The 19,036-nt window shown below is 41.7% G+C and overlaps 1 protein-coding gene across 3 annotated transcripts in view; it reads right to left on the bottom strand.

The window, feature by feature from the left end:
* Positions 1 to 15,844: 15,844 nt before the first annotated feature.
* The window catches only part of si:ch211-1e14.1 (UPF0606 protein KIAA1549), a 39,351-nt gene continuing 36,159 nt past the window's right edge, over positions 15,845 to 19,036 (bottom strand). For 2 of the 3 annotated variants that reach the window (XM_042411545.1, XM_042411546.1), the window contains exons 20-21: positions 18,680 to 18,834; positions 15,845 to 18,339 (exon numbers count right to left, since the gene is read on the bottom strand). In XM_042411545.1, coding sequence (XP_042267479.1) covers positions 18,106 to 18,339; positions 18,680 to 18,834 — 389 coding nt within the window. In that variant the 3' untranslated portion in view covers positions 15,845 to 18,105. The remainder of the gene's footprint in view (positions 18,340 to 18,679; positions 18,835 to 19,036) is intronic. The other variant, XM_042411547.1, reaches the window with a different exon arrangement.

Genomic DNA, 19,036 nt, shown 5'->3' with positions numbered 1-19,036 from the left:
AAAAGCCTACATGGACACTAACGCATATGTGCAGTGAAGGAGTGAAGGTGTTAGCGCTGCTCACTGGGCTCATATACTGTCCTATTCAGTCTACTGTCTGGCAAAGTATACCAGATTCCTGTTTTTCCCCTTCTACAGACAGTAATCTTAATATAACCTAATCTTAGTTTAATAGGATCAACCATCAAGCCTACCTTACTGAAGTTAATATGCTGGCAGAGAGCATGTCAGACACAACAGAGCATGGAAATGGGTAATTGCATCTAAATCCATGACATTAGATGCTTTAATAAGTTGAATTACGTTGTACCACAAGGTTATACTCTACCCAGGCCTGAATCTTTACTTGATGGTTCTTTTCAGTTCCTTGGGCTGTGTTTTATCTACACAGCCTTAAAAACCCAAACCTCATTATGGCCGACCTGTGCTGTACAAAAGAGATGCTTCTCAATCATGTAAGCTGTATATAACCATATTACAGAACCTCATTATATGTGATAATGGATTTGTTTTAGTCATGTCACAAGTCTGGTTATGTAATAGTAACATTTAACTTATCACACTCCAGCTCACATGTTTTGTTTGGGGGAAATTTGTATTATATCATATTCATGAGTGTCGCTTACATGGGAAAACACAGCTGTATCAATTAAGGCACATAAAGGGCAAGCTGCATTTATTACTCTCCAGTTAAAATATACACATAATACAGGAATATATATTTGTGAAAATTGCCTGAACAAAATTCCAACACTGTGAATTTTTGAGGAACAAGTACGTGTCAAGCTGAGTGAAAATACAAAAACAACACAGATATCTGCAGACTGAATCCTCACTGGCCATCAGCCTGGACAAAGAACTGCTGTCTAATGATGCCCCTGTATTATATACAGTATACAGTATAGGTGTGTGCATGCATATTTTCCATTTGACTTACTGTCATTATGTATTTACCTTCAAGCTATGCATTTTTCATTCTATTTATTTTTGACATTGTGTCATAGGCTACACTTGCTTTTGCAACAATCGCTAATATCCATTCATGGTTAATAAATACAGCATGTCTGAATGTGAATTCTGCACATTACAGTGTCAAGTGTCATCAGTGTTACCTGCCAAACCTGGCAAAGAAAGTAAAGTTAAGTTGTCCCCTTATCATACAAAACACTGACTCCAAACACTATGTGCTTGTGACCAGACCAGAATTTTAATTGTATTCTGCTCTGCACTGCCAAGGTGCCCTCTCTCTCTCTGTCTGTCTCTCTCTTTTTTTTCTCTCTTTTGTCTCCTTTTCCATGAACTCTCTCCCTCCCTCCCCTCTCTTCATGGAGTGACTATGAGGCTGCAGTATCCTTACCATTACAAGCCTGGCCCAACTATTTCCCCGCCAGCAGGCGCTAACTGTAATCAGTAGTCAGTAAACACAGTCCTGAGCAAAGCCTTTTCATTGCAGTCAGAGACAATGCAGTGCTCAGCTGCAGTTTACACAATGACCTCAAAGCTCAGTGCAAATCACTACACATATACAGCACGGCACAGCACGGAGACCCACACTGAGAGGCCTGCAATGAGTTCTGCAGGAGGATTTTGTCCGTTTGTAATCAAAAACTTGAGCTTATCACATAAGACAACATAAGCTGAGCTGAAGTGATGTTTTCTCGTCCCACATCAACACTGAAATGTGCTCGACCCCAACTTGACCTTGACTTACAATGTGAAAATAAATCCAGACTGTTCTGTTTATTTAGCATCATTTTTTTTTGTTCTTCAGCTCCTGCTTTGCATTTTAATTGCAACTCATACAGGCAGACGTTGACTTAGTAATTCAACAACAGGCTGAGGTCATAGTTTCAGTCGATCCTTCAACTTGATACAAAGTGGCCATGATGGTCACGTACTGCAGCGTTCACGGTGAGTTTGCACACAAACACAGCCCAAGGACAGAAACCAAACACTTCCCTGTCTTTACATTGAGACCGCAGTGAAACCCACATGGATACACACATGCACACGCATAGTTGGTGTCCACCACTATCAGAAATCAGTATTGCTGCAGGAGGGAGGCGTTTACTCGTCTTGTAGCATGTATTCCTACACAGTCTTTCATTAAAGACAAACCACCAGTTTTAAAATGTTCAGAGGCTTGAAAAACACTAGGATTGTAGCTGTAGTAGCTCCTGTCATGATTATTTCTTTTCTCTTAGATTCCTCTGTGCTGCATGTCCACAAAGCAGCCTCCTGCTGCCAGCCCTGAGGCTCTGGAGTCAATAACATAACAGGACATGTCAGCAAGATGGAGCTGGACGGAGGCTCTGGTTATCCAAGATTTAAAGTAGCTTTCATGTGGAGAGAAAAACTCACAACTTCTCTCTGCCATGAGTAGAGTAGACATCAACTGAACATCCTATCTGTACGACAACATTATATTTTAAAGCACCGCATAAATTAGTTTTAAACATGTAAATGCTTTTCCTGATGGCTTTGTGCACCACTAAAGAGAAAAAAAAGGAATTTGTAGTTTTTCTGGGGAACAAGCCACATCGAACGCAGCGAGAGCAGGCGCTAGAAGTGCAAACGACACATCCCCAGCTCTAATATTGACAGGTTTAGGTTAATGGAGCAAGTGAGAAGTGACAGAATGGATGGAGCTGTCAATGAATCTACTAGCAAGGTCTCTAACGTAATATTTCTACAGTAATAGCAACACATTGATCTCGCTCTAATTAGACACCAGTTAGACACTCTAGGGCGGATTCTCAGATGTCACTCTTTTTGATGGTTTATTTGTGATCACATTAATCTTGTATTTGATCATACAGTACTGGTCCTTTGTGTGGTAGTAGTGCTGTAGTGTTTTTTAATAGTGTATTTTATAGAACAACAATAAAGAAACAGAAAGCAGACACAAAAACTATTTTGTCATTCTCTCCCTTTTTCTCTTTCTCTCATACGCTCACTTCTCCCACTACTCAGCTCTCTGAATTCTCACACTCCATCTTATCAAACCAGATCTCTGCCCTCCGTGCCGGTGGAAAAGAGCAAACACACAACTATCGTCTGCAGCTGTTCAAATATTGTGACATGTGATCTCTGGCTGGCACAAAGAGCTCTTGTAATGAGCGACTGGGACACAAAGACTGGGAGAACAGGGAGCTCATCTCTGCGTCCTGACCCCACCTCTCGAACCAAACACACACACATATCCTTGTATTTTTTAGCTAATTCTGAATTCCACCATACCTCGCCAGCACTCTGACAAATGGCCACACATGCAGGGCCTCCACACACAAAGACTCTGCAACTGTTGCCGCTTTACCACCCGCAGTCGAGTAAAACAAACATGGAAATCAGGAAATCAGAGGAGTGACATTATCTACATTAACCACGTGTTGGATAAACTTGACATTGAGCGGTGGTTATCAAAGGAAGACAGAGTAACTGAATTCCTTATCTTCTGAAGGAACAAAACTGCTTTTGTTCTGCTGTTTGGCCTGCTTTGTCACTCCTTGACAAGACGTTCGGAGCGATTTATTCATCACACTGCCAACACTTGTGATTCGTGCGCTTTGTAGCTTCTATCACAACTGGAGATGGGGATCAAACGGACAAAGCCTCAGTCTCTAAGCCCTCCTGACACCTTTTTTGAATCAGACATAATGTCCTTCCTCTCTACAAGTGATACTGTGTTCAGATCTGAGGGGATTATCTGGGGCTAAATGATAGCAACATTCAGTTTATCTCTGAGAGCAGAATGGGGGGTTAACGTGATCAAGAATTAGTATTATCACAGCTGAATAGATTGAAAAAAAACCTACAGAGACTCAAACGCAAAAAGAATACAGTGACCTCACAGCAGTGTGGTGACACATGATCTCTGTGGGTTTACAGCCATGCTAGCAGCTTTCAGAGGCTTTGTTAAGGCACTACAATTCATCTTGAGGGGAACAGAAAAGTTTAAACCAAATTTCAAGACAATCCATCCAGTTGCTGTCATGACATTTCACTCAAAACCACAGTCTTATGGTGGCGCTACACGGAATGTCAGGGGATCAACAAAGTCAATAAGATACATCATCTGGGAGCCATGAAGGTTTGTACAAAATTTTGTTCCAATCCATCTAGGTGTTGAGATATTTCACTGGATAAGTGAAGATTTGACTTGCTGATGGGGCTAGATGAAAAGTCAGGGGTTCACTAGTTTCATCCTTTAGGCACCATGAACGCACAAAATTACATGGTAATCCATTCAATAGTTGCTGAGATATTTCAGTCTGGACCAAAGTGGTGGACCGACTGGCAGACCAACATTACCATCCCTAGAGCTAAAAATACAACAGTCATGACCATTTATCACCAAAGACGCCACTAAAATCAAGCAAGAGGAATCCACAGATGAACACTTTAGTATATAAGGTATGAGTCTAAAGTATGAAAGGCCTGGTTGTTAAATCAAAATACTCCCTAGTTTACAAAAGTTTATTCAGTCAGCAAAGAGCAATGCCCTCAATTTAAAATAGGTCACAGAGAACAATATGTGTGAAATTTCTATAGAGCTCTCAAGACCTTTGAAAGGCCTGAATGCCAGCAGTTCTTTCTCCATTATAAACCTGACAGAAGACAAGCATGTTCAGCATGAAGATAAATGCTATTTACGACATCTTGGTTGAAAACCATGTGGCAGGATTACAGCATAAATTGCCTGTCTTGGAATCAAGGATCATATATACATTTTTCCTGAAACAGCTATGTTATACATGCATAATGCAAACATCACTCCAGCCAAATGTATCTAATTGTGAAATGAAAAACAGATCGGCAGAGAATGCAGCCCTTCAATTACAGTAAAAGAAGGGAAGAGAAAATCACGTCAGAGTCGAGCTATTCTGATAATCCCAGAGTTGAGGCATGACCTCACTGAAGAGGCCTTGTATGGTATATGTCGTGTCCGCTTTTCTTCTTGGCTTGATGAGCTTCTGCAGACTTGGCTCCTCATGAGGCATGAAAGGTATGAAATAATACTTTGATCTTAGGGGCCTCTGGCACATTTCGGTTGCAGTAGTGTTCAAGGATACAAAAATAATGAACATGGCTCAGCAAAGCTCTGAAACGAACATGTTTCTGGTGAGAAAAGGCCAATAAAACCCAAAGAGATATTAAATTTGTCAGATCTTTTTTTTCTTTCCACTCTCAAAAACATGAGATGATGATGATCATTATCTTCACATGAAAGAAGATAGTCCAGAAGATGATTCATATGTACTGATATCAACTGTCAGTGATAGTTATATTCTCATACATCAACCTGTCAAACTGCTTTCCTATAACTATGTGTTTAAACTGAAGGAGGAGATTTCCACACACTTAGAGTGTTTCACTAAACATTGTTCAGTTACTGTTCATCAGTTTGGACTCGTTGATGCTTCCCCAGCACCTTTGCAAAGATTTAGCCAGGTGGAGCGGTGGTCATCCTGCATTATATAACTGTGTTTGAAAGCAGGATACTTTCCAGACGTTGGACAAATAACACAAAAAAGTATGTTTTTCATCCAAAAATTAACGGCATTTATTCAACATATAAGATGCCCTCTCTGCTGAAATGTATGAACGTGAAAACACAATGAGTGACAATGAACAACTAAATCGAGGAAACTAAGGGATCATCATCTATTTGTCCTATGAAGTTACCAGAAATATGAATTTAGCACATTTTCCTTCTGGGTAGAATTATGTTTAACTCACAGCTGAGCTTTTCTAATCCCATGGAGATATGTGTGTGTGTGTGTGTGTGTGTGAATCATATTTGGCTTGCAGCTCTCGTCCTGACATCAGCTCTGATCTGTGACCTCATGTCTTTGTTTTCTCTCACTTTATTCCCCCTTGTATCATTAAGAAAGGAAGGGAAAAGTTGCTGTTATCACCTCTTAAAAATTTAACTAGTGAGAAGAGAGACTCCACTGAGTCGTTTCAACGTTCGCTGCGCGTGTCACTCTCTGGATAAACCAATATGACAACAGTTTTCCCTTTCACTGAAGGCAAACGGAGGCTACACTGGCATGCAGTTAGACTCAATGCACAAAAGCATAATTACAGTGCACATGTCTTGTATACAAACTGGATGTCACCCAAAAGAACAACACTCATCTCGGCTGTTGCAGGCATCCCATAATTTTCTCATCTAGTTGAGGGTGTGGAGCAGCAAGTTGGGTAACTCCAAATCCTGTAGTCAGCCTTTCTGTGGTGTGATTTAACAGGTTACCGTGGTAACCGTGCACTCTCGGACAGTGGTGCTGTCAGTAGTTTGTCTCTGTGTGGCTGTTTTTATGGGAGCTGCGGCTGCATGTGTCTCGCTCCTATATAACGGGTGATACCATGTCTCCTTAACCTCTCGGAAGACAAAAAAGTAGCCCAGACAGACAAGCAGAAACAGGTAAGGCTGCAGTGTTACAGACAGCCATATGTAAGTGCTGGAGCCTGAAATGAACCCGTTCTCCCCCAGCTGAGGAAAAATCCTCCAAAGGCAGGAATAAAACAGAACCCAACCACACCCAGAGTGTCCAACCACACTCAATAGGACTTTTCGCAGAATACATCTGGTTCAGAGAAGATTCCCACAATCCATGTGGCAGGTTGGCCGGAGCTCAGCCGGTTCAAGGAAGTACAAGTACAGAGATGTGGATCATGAAAATGGCATGAACATTATTCTCCGCACAATGGCTCCTGTTCTCCCGCTGAGGGCTGCTCACGCTCAGCTCTCTCTGTCTGTCCCTCGGGTGCTGAACCTGCATGAGTGCCCAGCTGGAATCCCCGCCCTGTCAGACAGGCTTTCTTTAATCCAGTATTCAATTGGGACTCAACATCTCTACAGTCTACATTTTTCATAGCAGTACTGTCTTCTGCCAAGCTTATGCATGAGTCCACCAGTCCATTGTGTCATTTTGGATGGTTACTAGGTTACATGAGTGTTGTTTAGTGTTGTTGTGATGAAGAAGGCCTATCCAAGATATGAAAAGTGGACTTTTGAGAAAGAGGACACAAAAGTGAGCCTATATTGAAAATGTTAATTAATTGATTTGGATAGATTGACACTATAAAGATAAATGTTTGGAGGTAATAGAATAAAATAGTGCTTTTTTTGATATTACTCTAAATTTAAGGTTATTCTTTAGGATATTCTAGCAATTCAATTTTAATTGGAGGGTATGATTTCTAATTTAATTGCATAAAAGATTAAGGTACTTGGATGTTGATGTATGGATAGAAGCATGTGCTGACACAAAGGTCACTTTTACAGAAATGTGATGACTCATGCTGAGCTCCCTCATTGTGTAATGGTGCCTTTAAGTCGGGTCATGTGTCTTATATCTCAGAATTTGCAAGTTGTGACATGTACGGATGGCTTTAAAATGTCAGAGTTACTTCTTGAATTGTACTTAATTGTCATTCCTAAACATAAACAAAGGAAACTTTAATTTTGTTATCAATTGGCTAGCAAGAGTGTTCTCACAATTTCTAGCATATACACTAAATGTCAAGCTTTATGTGTACTCAAAGTGCATTTGAAGGCAGCATTGCGGGCATTCAACTTTGTCAATGATGAAAAGAATGTGTCAGACTGTAGTATTATTGGTATGATTGTGATATTATTGCTCAGTGGCTTTCTCAGTGCTTAGTGATATCTATCAATCTAATTTTACTACAGTACAGTGTATTACTACTGAAAATTTGTTTCATAACCCAGTGTTGCTGTGTGACTGACATGACATCTGTCCGAAAGTTGATCCTGGTGGGATTGGGAAGAAGAACCGAGAAGACAGCTGCTGTAAAGACCCAAGTCCAGTTTGGACTCCTCTCCATGTGTGTGTGTGGACATGAATCATATGTCCATGTGTGTTGCATTTATTTTTGAACATCTGACCCTGTGTATGACCTCATGCCAACACCCCCTGCCCTGTGTATGTGTTGAGGCGTATAACGCTCTCCTTCAGCTCTTCTCAAAGTTCAGAGCTGCCATATCCTGTTTTCTGCCTTTCTGCCCCGTAAGCCCCTGATCTTTACTCCCCGCTGACCTACTTCACACACTTGCACACACATGCATACTCCTGTACTCACATAAAGTACATGTACTTAATGAGGCAACACACAGATAGGAATACATACACACAACTCCAGTAACATGTGGTGCTGTATGCTAACACATTAGCATACACTACAGGCAGCATCTGAAAATAAGACACAACACTGACATCTTCTCATCTTATAAAATCTTTATGGGGAACATGCTAAAACAGATGGCTGTTTAGCATTCACTTGGAGTTGTGTTTACACTTTCCTCCTTAGCTCTGTTTTGGTCTCCAGCAACTCTTCAGGGAAATATCTGTTCACCAGCTAGCTGCTGGCTTTGTCTCTCAACAATTTTGTACTGGGCAGGAAGTGTACAGTGGATTTAGCAGTGCTTTTTGCTCAAAACAGCTGCCTGTTGCAGCTGTAAACAAGGGGTGAGACTCAAGAAAGAGCAGTAAATTTGTGGACCATAAAACCAAAACAATGAGCTGAAAGACCCTAAAAATACTCCGTAGAGCTGATTGGAACCCGAGTTGAGTGATAATTCTCTGTGGGTTTAATACTAGTATGCACAACACCTTTAATATTACACACAGACATTTCTCCATTATTACTAGAAAAAGACTAATTAGTGCAGCTTTAACATTTTAACATGAGATATCAATAATTCAGTTTGGCCTGATTAATTTAGCTACTATGTCTGTTGAACACCAGTCTTCACCTGGTGAGCCCTGATTGCCAACCAAATGTATGTCGTAAATAAACAAGAAAAGCAGAATGCAGCAATTTAAAACACTTTATTTTTATAAACTTTATTTTTATACCAATTAATGTAACTCAGGTAGCTGATGAGCTGATTCTGGCCAGCTGCAGCCGAATGGTCTAGCCAACTTTGTTCTGGCACCAGAGGACCAAATGGAGGATCAGTCTGTTTCTTGTTCCAGTAGTGTCTCCACATATGTTTCCTGTAGTGCTATAGGGTTAAGGTCTTAGGTTAGATTATGGTAAAGTGTCACAGAGACTGTTTAGGGGTTAGAGTAAGGTTGGGTTGAGGTTAATCATCTCCGTAGATGATTGGTTGGGATTGGGGCAAAGGTTAGGCTCAGGTCAAGGTGTCCTGTCAGAGTACATAATTATAACTACATAAGGACTATACCAGGAGCTTCTTTAACTAGCTTTCTTACTTTTAAGACAGTCCTAGCCACCTGCTATCCCACTACATAACAAAGCATATGTTATAGAATCAACATAAAGCATCTGAAGATATTCACCAGGGACACAGATTTTTTTTGTCTGTTTATTTTGTTTACTAAGCAATTATGCTGCCAAAACCTGCTGCAATCTTCACAGGACACTGTCCTCTGACCTCTTTCTCACCCACATCTGAAACAGGTTACTGTGATGAGGTATAAACAAAGGACAAGCGGGCAGTAGACAACACATCTGACACGATAGAGATGCATTTCTCTAACAGTCGTGGCTACGATCTAAACTACAACAGATGTGTCTTTGTCTATTAGAAACACCACAGCCTCAGAGAAAAGACAAAAAAACTTTAAATGGCTTAGGATGTTGTTTTTTCAGTCTTTGTTTACTGACATGCACAATCGTTCTCACACGAGGCATTGTGTAAAGTCATGGCTGTGGTTAATGGTTTTTGCTTGTGTGTATTATTGTTCTAAATCGGTGTCATATTAGAAATGTTTCTGTGGATTTTGCATGTGTATCTGAACAGAAACCTGATACAGAGGTCAACAGTGTAATCACATAATCATATGGTGCCCATGTGTTCCCTGTGCAGTCCGATGCACATGAACTGTGGCTCATAATCAAACATAATGTTACTTTTTAAACCGAGAAAATGGTCAATTTCTCCAAACTGTACTTTCTTTTATAGTGTCCATACTAACACCAACTTGTTCCCACGTGTCTCCAGTTATGTTAGGCTTCTTCATTTTTGCCCTTCATCTTAGGTCATGTATCTTGGTTGTCTCCTTCAGCATGCCCTTAACAAGTGTCAATTTCCAGAGACACGCTTGATTAAAGATGAAAGTGAAGCACCTAATTTAAGTTCCCTCAGAGGATAAATATTTAACAAGAGTCATGACTGCACTAGAGGGGGCGGACTGTACTTAGAGTGATGAGTTCATGGATATTATTTCAGATGTTGAGTGACGAATTCTGTAATACTACAGCCAAAGAAAAATCTGTCTATTCTCTTCTTCATTTTATACTATTTATCATTTCATATTTATTTATGTAAATATATACAAGCTGAAGACTTTGGAGGGTTAAATTCACTCACTTGTCTGAGGTGGTCTTGACCACAAATCTGGTTGCTGACAGCTGAAAGAGTGTTTTTTTTTTCCCCCATATGACTGCCAGATACCAGAAAGCAACTCCAAAAGACCTATTCCCATCTTTGATTTGGTTATTAAAACAGCCTCATATGCAAAAACAAACCCACATAGTGGTGATTTCACACAGCAAAGCAGGAGAAAATCCGGGGTCACTTCTATCAGCCAGACAAATCTGGGATAAAAAAAAAAAAAAAAAAATGAATGCAGTGAAATGAGTTGTGTTGAATCTGGGCTGCAGTTGGAGGAGATAGGTACAGAAAACAAAGCTCACTCCAAAGATGGACACGGTTCAACCATTTCAGATTTCCTGTCTTTTCCTTCTTTCACTCAGCGCTCCTTCAGCGTATGCTGAACACAGCACACTGCGTTTCGCTGATGTCTGCTGATGAGGTTAGCTAAACTCCAACTCCCCGCACAGGAGAAACATGGAGGTGATGCCAGCAACAAACTGTTAAACTGGATGGATTCTTCATGCACAGACCCGAGCTAATCTACTTCTGATGAAAATGAAATGCTCCATTTTGTATGTTGTTAACAACGGGTAGCAAGATGTCTGAAATGAAAAAGATGGAGGCAGATGCTGAGAAAATTTCATGTTTCAAAGTGGACTCCCAGTGATGTTCATGGCAACATTACCCAAAATGGATTTTGGGTAATTCTGTGGTTGGGATCAGATAAAGATGCCAGTTCTGAGATTATTTATAGGACCATGTTTAGCACGGCCACATTAGGCCAAGGATCACAGTAATGATACTTTGTGCTCCAAAAGCAAAACTCCCTCCCACATACATCCACAAGTAACCAAATTAAAGAAATCTGCAACAAAAGCAACAGCTTTTGAACATGGACTAAAAGACAAATTAGTTATGTGATAAAAACACTGTTCAGGTTAGTTGTGGAGTCAACAATGATAACAATGAAAAACAGTCAGACCAGACAAAATACCCACCTGCAGTGTCCATCTGCTGACCAAAACAAAGCCATTAGAGGAATAATAGCTTAACAGGATTATCTGCTGATTATCGTCCGGACTGTTCACAACCAAAAACACTAATTCTGAAGCTCTTCAAAAAGCACACAAGGAACAAGAACATACTAAAACATAATGTGATGCATAAAAACCTAGACAAACACTCGCACCCCCATTTTTTTGCTGTTCCATTGTCTCATTTACTCCATCTTTATGCTTTGGCAAACACGCAGACACTTTCTGCCTCCTCTAACTGCTCTCAATATGCAGTTCAGGTGCAAGATTAAAGGTAGAATGAACATTCATAAGACATTCTGAGCATGCCTCCGCTCCCATCTGTCGGGTCCTGCCAAGGCTGCTATATTCTGCTGCTGCTGACTGCCCTGAAAATGTCCAGCGGCTGTAGTTTGCAGGACAGCAGTGCAGAGAGATCCAGTGTCGGCCAACAGGGATTAACGCTGTCAGAGGATCAGCTGCGTGCATACCGTGTAGCTTTATAAAGTTGAACAAAATACCTCGTGCCACTGAACTACATACAGGATGCAATACATGTTCTATACATCATCACCTGTTATTGTCAGTTTGTGAAGTGAAAGCATGAAAAGAAAGACAAAACACTCTACTTTCAAAGAGGACCAGTCCTTAATTAAAACTGCAAATGACTGTAATCCTGCATTAAATGTGAGTTTAGCTCAGTCAGTGTGAATCGTAATGCTGTATGAGCCTATGCTTCCATCATCAAATGGAATCCACCACGCCTCTTATCAAGCACAATAAACATGTTTAATGTGTCAACCTCACCGGCTGAAGGGACAACAGTTCAGCTGTGGAAGAAGCACCGCAGCAGCTGACAGGCAGGATCAGTGTCTGAAGTCAGAGCAGAGGGCAGCTGCCGAGCAAACGGGCACTCTCTTATGAATGACAGCTATTCACCTCCCCCTTGAACATCACATGAGCGCTGCCTCCTACTCAGCACAGCGCAGCACAATATCCCGCTGTGTCTTCTGATACAGCAGAGCCTGGCCGGGAGGGAGGGAGACAAAGATAACCTGCATCGTGACCTTGAGGAAGGCGACTGTCCGCTGGTGACAAGAGTTTGTGTGAGCAAGAGTTACCTGATCTGATGGTGTAATGGTGCATTTAAAGCAGCTACTTTTGGTTGTACTTCTAACCTCAGAGAAAATATAGTCCTGTGTCATGAAGCAATAAGTAGGGCAGAACCAGCCACTGGCACAAAAAAAACCAAAACTATATTCTTTCTTTACCCTCCTCTAACCTTCCCTCCACTCTCCCACAGCTTCTTGTTCATGTGTTATGAAAACAGACAAAGCTGGGGGTCCCTGCCTCTCCTCTGTTACGTCAGATGCGGTCGCTCATGGCATACACATGTGCGCAAAATGTAACCTTTTCCTCAAAACCTTTTGTTTCTGCACATCTAACCAATTACCTAACTCAGATTAGCTCGGAAATAAACCTCTCACAACCCTGCCTCCCCCTTTTGCTGTTTTCCTGACGCCAGCGTAGGACAGAGGAATGAGAAAATGACCCAATTACAGAGCAAAGATAACCTGCGCTGGGAGGGCCGGCGGAGGGGGAGCAGGAGAGATGATGATGATGATGATGATGGGAAAGAGAAGAGGCGTTAAGGCAGAAAAAAAGGAGCCGCAGTGGCTGGATGAGAGGAAAGGAAGATGATGTGTTGTGTTTAGGTAAACTGCTCTCTTGGCATTTGGGCATCTGTCAAATTCATACACACAAGTGAGGCTCTGAAAAGTGAAAACAGTGACATCCTGCGGTGACGGCAGTGACTCGTGGGGGGGGCCGGTTGACCTAAAGCTGGATACTGCAGAGTGTGGCAGAAGATGCCTGGCTGCTGCAGTGTCTCTGTATAGCCAAACACACCCTGCTGCCATTGATTCATCAGCAGCAACTCTGATGCTATGTAACAGCGCAGCATGCAGAGCGTTGCATAATAACAAAAAAAAAAAAGAAAAGCCATGCTGGTACTCAAGGAGGGCGAGGACCACATCCTCCCACAGCAACACCGCTGCAACACTGTCGCTCAAATGCTTCATCGTCATCACACCACAGGAATGTCTGTTTCTGACAGGCGACTGCCGTGGTCTTGGAGGAACGACACGTGCTATGGTGACCAAGTGTACACAAACACACAGGCAGTGTACATACAGCACACCAATGCTCAGAACAGACTGCATCTCCTTCCTCAGGAGAAAACAAACATATACCTTGGTAACAACCGCAAACAGTGTGGAGAAACACCCTGTCTGCTCTGGTTGAGAAACTCTCCCGATTACATCCATAAATTCCTGAGATGTGACTCTCATTACAGCCACTGCCATACTGAACACACACATATACAGCTACAAACACACACACACACATGTACAGTCAGAGTGAATGGCAAACTGATAGCAGTCTACTCACAAGGCTGAATACTGTGCCTGGATCAGTGAAAAGGCAGATATCCTCTTTTTCTTGTCTGTCAAAGGTTTTGCCTCACACTCCTGCTCCTCCCTGCCCTCCTTGTCTCTCTGTCTTTCACCGGCAGACTAAAAGCGAGAGCGGCTGAAGAAAGAGTGAGATCTGCAGTGCTGGAACTCTGTCAGTATGCTAATGGCTGGATCTGCTCTGCCTCCACCTCTCTGTTTCTCTCCTCCCTCCCTCCCTCGCAGTTCTTTCCAAGGTCAGTGGGCAGAACTGCCTATTGGACTCCTCCCTTACCGGACAATTGCTTCCCTCCTCATACCCTCATGGCACACACCCCCTCCTCACCCTCTCCTACAGGCTGGACACCCTGGGCAGTAATTACCGCCATGATCCAGATTAACTCCTGGGTGTGCTCTTGTTGTGCTATGCTGGGCCGGGCTGGACTCAGAGCATGGGACGGGACAACACACAGACAGGAATACTTTGTGTGTGTGTGTGTGTGTGTGTGTGTGTGTGTGGGAGGGGGGCAGTTAGACCCCACAAGGAGGGCCAGGGGTAGCCAGCCAGGACAGGACACTTTTAAGTTCTACAGATGCTGAGCTAAAAGCAAACAAGAAATGCATCTACAAATCTGAGAAAAAATCTTTGGAATGCAGAGCGTGATAAATCACTGACATGTGGATTAAAGTAGTAGAATTTATATGAGGGTGAAATAAAGCCTGAAATTAAAGATGACCACTTGTCGTGCTTATATTTATGGCTACTACCACGGACTATAACATGTGAAGACTACAGAGAATGTAGCCTTTAGCTGTAGTGTAATCCTATGTGCCTGGAAATGAGTGCTGGAGTCTGACATGGTGTCATGGAGAAGATCAGGGTTAAATAGCTTAGAAGAGGCGGAAGATCAGACGCAAGGAGAAACAGGAAGTGATCAACTGTCAATAGTTTTCATCACTTGTAACTTTTTAACTTGATGCGAGAGTTTTTCACTGTTATTCAAGTGCTAAATAAAATCCAAACATGTACAGTAGGTATCGAGTGTGTGCTGTCTAATACTTGCTGAGTTGTGTGGTCCACTTCCTGTAGAGTGAGTCCAGGAGATTTGCTGAGCGTTTAGCTGCATCACTCAGCGGCTTTAGTTCCTGTGATGGGATTAAGGGGGAGAAGCGTCTGATGGGATGAGATAGAACTCAATACATGCGCAAAAGACGGAGTCCTTCACCACACAGGGGAGTACCCACAACGCACTTGTAGCCAATCATATTGATAGACACCAAAGTGAGTTACATAGGATCTAATTTTTAGTTTGGGGTAAAATGCTCCCTTATTTCCAGTAACAGTGCAGTTTTTACTACTTTACACATACTGGTTTTCATTTTTGTTATATTATATTGCCTACTTAGTATTCCTCTTTTCTTATTTTTTTCCACTCTTGCCCATGAGAAGAAGACAAAACGACACCCACTGTCTAGTCGTGGCATCACTGATCAACATGGAGGCATTCATCCTCCACAAACGCTGTTCCCAGAGATATTACATAACCATACACGTCCCCCTCATCAATAAAACAAATGATCACAATTCATCCATTGGAACTGACGAGCACATGAAACAACCTTCAGAGACTCCCTGAAACATCCTTGTGAATCGGTTACATCATCTGCAGCCAGGGAGCAGTCTTTGTTGTGACTAAATCTTGTTTGGTTTCCTTGTGATGTGCTGCCACCTTGTGGTTGTTTGTGGTAAGTACAACACCTGCAAGTATGCCTTTAATATCAGATGAATGAAATGAAATTATGTAATTTGAGAGTGCTTTAGCTAACTAGAAATGATAAATGATATAGTCTCACATCTAGGATGCAGCTAATAATAAATAATAAATAATAATGATGGTGATAATGTGTGGGAACTCAAAAGAGAATTAAGCAAACTTTTTTAAAATGGTGTCAACAAATCAAATCTAACACATGCTTATGAACTTAATATGTGAAGACACAACAAGTGACAGTTTCATTTGTATTTCAAGAATTGTGGAACAGCATGCGCAAACACAAACAAAAGAAATGCGACACTTAAACATGCAACGTGACTCAAACGTAACGGTTGGGCCAGCCAACAGATCATTTTGACAAAATACAAGACACAGAAATAGCTGAAACACAACGGAAAAAAAATAAAATATAAGAAAGCAACTGAGGATGAACAAAAGTGAACGGGCTGTTGTTACAGTACAGAACCAGCAGATGGAGGCATACAGTGTGAGATTGGTAACATAAAACAGGAACATAGAGATGAAGTGGACAACCACACATGAAAACACCTCCCCGAAGAGCAGAGGAAACTCCGTACAATGACAATGTTTGATCACCGTTACCTGGATGTTATTTCATTTCAGCTCTCAAAAGCACCAACAGATCAACAGCCAACAGCTGAGAATGATTATGAATTATGAATTCCTGTCTTACTGCTTAATCTGTTCAAGTGAATCCAAAAGGCACTTCACATGGTGAACAAAACAAGGCAAGGGAGGTATGCAGCGGGGAAAATTTCACCCTTTCGACTCACTGCCAAAACAGTTCAGTTGTTGTTTGTGTGGGGAAGATTTTTAATCCGCCACATAATACTGGTACACACTCCACTAACATATTTTCAGGCCCTGTTTTTAAAATCCATAATTTTCTCCTTATTTTATTTAAATAAAATATCACTTCAGGCCCCAAAATATCACAACATGTCAGGGGGGAGGGTCACATAAGAAAGGAAAAAAAAAAAAGGAACCTAGAATGATTTCCGACCAGTTTGATGACTAAGTGACATTTAAGGTGAACATAATGACATGAGGCAAGGTAAATCCAAAGAAATTGAAAAAAGCACATACATGACTGGTCGAAGTAAACCTTAAATGATATCAAATACAGTACACTTTTTTTTCCCCCTCCTGTGCGAACAAAAAGGCAAAGCAAACTCGAAATACTGCATGAAAACAGTGATGGTGATTCAGTATATAGTCAATATGATAATGATAAAACACAATACTGGTCTCTATGACTTTCCCTCATTAACATTTCATCCGCATGACCTATCAAACTGTCTTTTTTTTTACTGATTTGTCCTTTAAGAATCTCTTTTTTTTAAAAGACCTGAGCTGTACCTAGTAGTCTGCATACAGTGCATTAAATTACAACCAAATGCTGAGTACATACAGTACGCCAGAATTGTCAAGTACATACTGTCATTCTTTAGTCATTATTTCTAACACATTTGTGCCTGCATCTTTGAAACTTACGCCTTGAGTTGTATTTGAAGATTAATGTGATATCAAGGCCATTTTTCTTGTTTGTCTAGCAGTCTGTTAGCTACTAAACATAAATAAAAAAAACAAAAACAAGGTACAAGATACAAGACAGGACTTGAACGCAAGGTGTCCACAAAAAAAAAACAAAAAAACAAGTTAAGGTCAAAAAGTATCAACTCCGACTAACGCTGTGCTACTGCAGTAAGTAAGGAAAGAATAGGTAGTGTTAATGAGAGTTAATAGTCTCTATGTTATGCCCCTTTGTGCCTACTCTCTGAACTGGCTCGCTGGCTGTGAACTATGACCTTACTGTAGGCTCGTACAGCAGATTGGGTCACGTGAACTAACATCACAGTGTCAAGGCATAGCATGGCTCATCATGGCAGAAAACATGAAGTAGCACCCGATGGTGATATGGAGGTTAAGGGCCTGCATTGGAAAATGACATGTATGGTAGTTTGAGCAATTTCTTTAACTGACTGTAAATATGTCTTGCGGAGTATTTCTGTTTTAGTGAAGGCAGCATGAGAATGAAACCATGACACTGAATACTGAGTCCAAAGAAATGCAGCAAAATCTCAAACAAAGTCCAAAATGTGGATCCACAGCTTGGCATGATCCTTCCCTGATCCACAGGACAGAAACACGTCCATTCATCTCATTTAGGTCCAGCATACTGTTCATATTCTTCGTCTTGTAACACTGTCTCTGATTCGATATACTGCAGTTGATCTGATTCTGTGCTCTCTGAATAGTCCAGGGGCTCTGTCAACCGTCCTGTCATTCAGTTCTTCGAAAAGGCGGCCATTTCAGATAGAAACCTCAATTAGTCACTGCTTTGTGTCAGTTTAGCAGGACTATCTCTCTGCTGTACACCCTCAGGGACTTCCATGGGAAGCATTGTCAGATTAGGCGAAGCAGGCAGGCAGGGTCAGTGGCATGACTGGTAAGAGCTACAGACTGGAGCTTCAGCTGTGATAGCTGGACACAGCTGCCTGTTTCTGGGAGAGACGCAACAGCTCCTCCCTGATGGCCTTGATCAGGGAGGCAGAGGAATGGGTAGGAGGGGTCGTATCCATAGGCGGTGGGGCTGATAGATAACCCACCCCAGTGTCTAGGTGGGCAGGGGGTGCAGAGGGCTCCCTGATAACACTTCTGGGCATCTGGAAGATAGAGGACGAGTAGTCAGGACAGTCCAGGAACTGAAGGCGGGAAGGATGGTAAAACAGAAGGAAAAAGAGGGAGAGAAAACAGAGGAAAAACAAGAAAAGAATATCAAGTGACAGAAATAGAAAGTGGGAGAAAACTAGAAGAGATTTTAAGAACTGCATGGCACTATTATAAAACTAAACATACAGTATGTTATTAGGATCAATTCACTGTTGGTTTTGGTCTTTTCATGAGATGTGTTGACAATAACAAAAATGTAGATTATCATCGACAAAAACATCTCCTTGGTCGAATTAAATATACATTTTACTTTACTTTTAGTAACAGATTGAAAACAATAAATTAAATCTGTGATTTAGGATCTTCACTCACTGTATCTTTTTCAGGTTCTGCCCGGGAGAAATTGTCATCATGGTAGTTGTTCCAGCCAATGCCTCCGTTCTGGCCCAGGGGAGCCCTGACCCCCGCTGGGTAACCATTCATCCGGCTGGACAAGCCCACCTGTGTAAGATGATGGAACTGGGCACCTACACACACACACACAAACACACACACACACACACACACACACACACACACACACACATACACACACACACACACACACATACACACACAGCATATCAGACCTACAGTGCCTGGCACTCAATCCTCAGCAGCTCCTCTAATATACTTTGATACAATCACTGTAGTCTGAAAAGCTCTCTGCCTGTCTGCTGTACTGTACTC

Source organism: Thunnus maccoyii, chromosome 5 (genome assembly GCF_910596095.1).
Source record: "Thunnus maccoyii chromosome 5, fThuMac1.1, whole genome shotgun sequence".
NCBI lineage: Eukaryota > Metazoa > Chordata > Actinopteri > Scombriformes > Scombridae > Thunnus > Thunnus maccoyii.
This window is presented reverse-complemented; position numbering and strand designations above follow the sequence as displayed.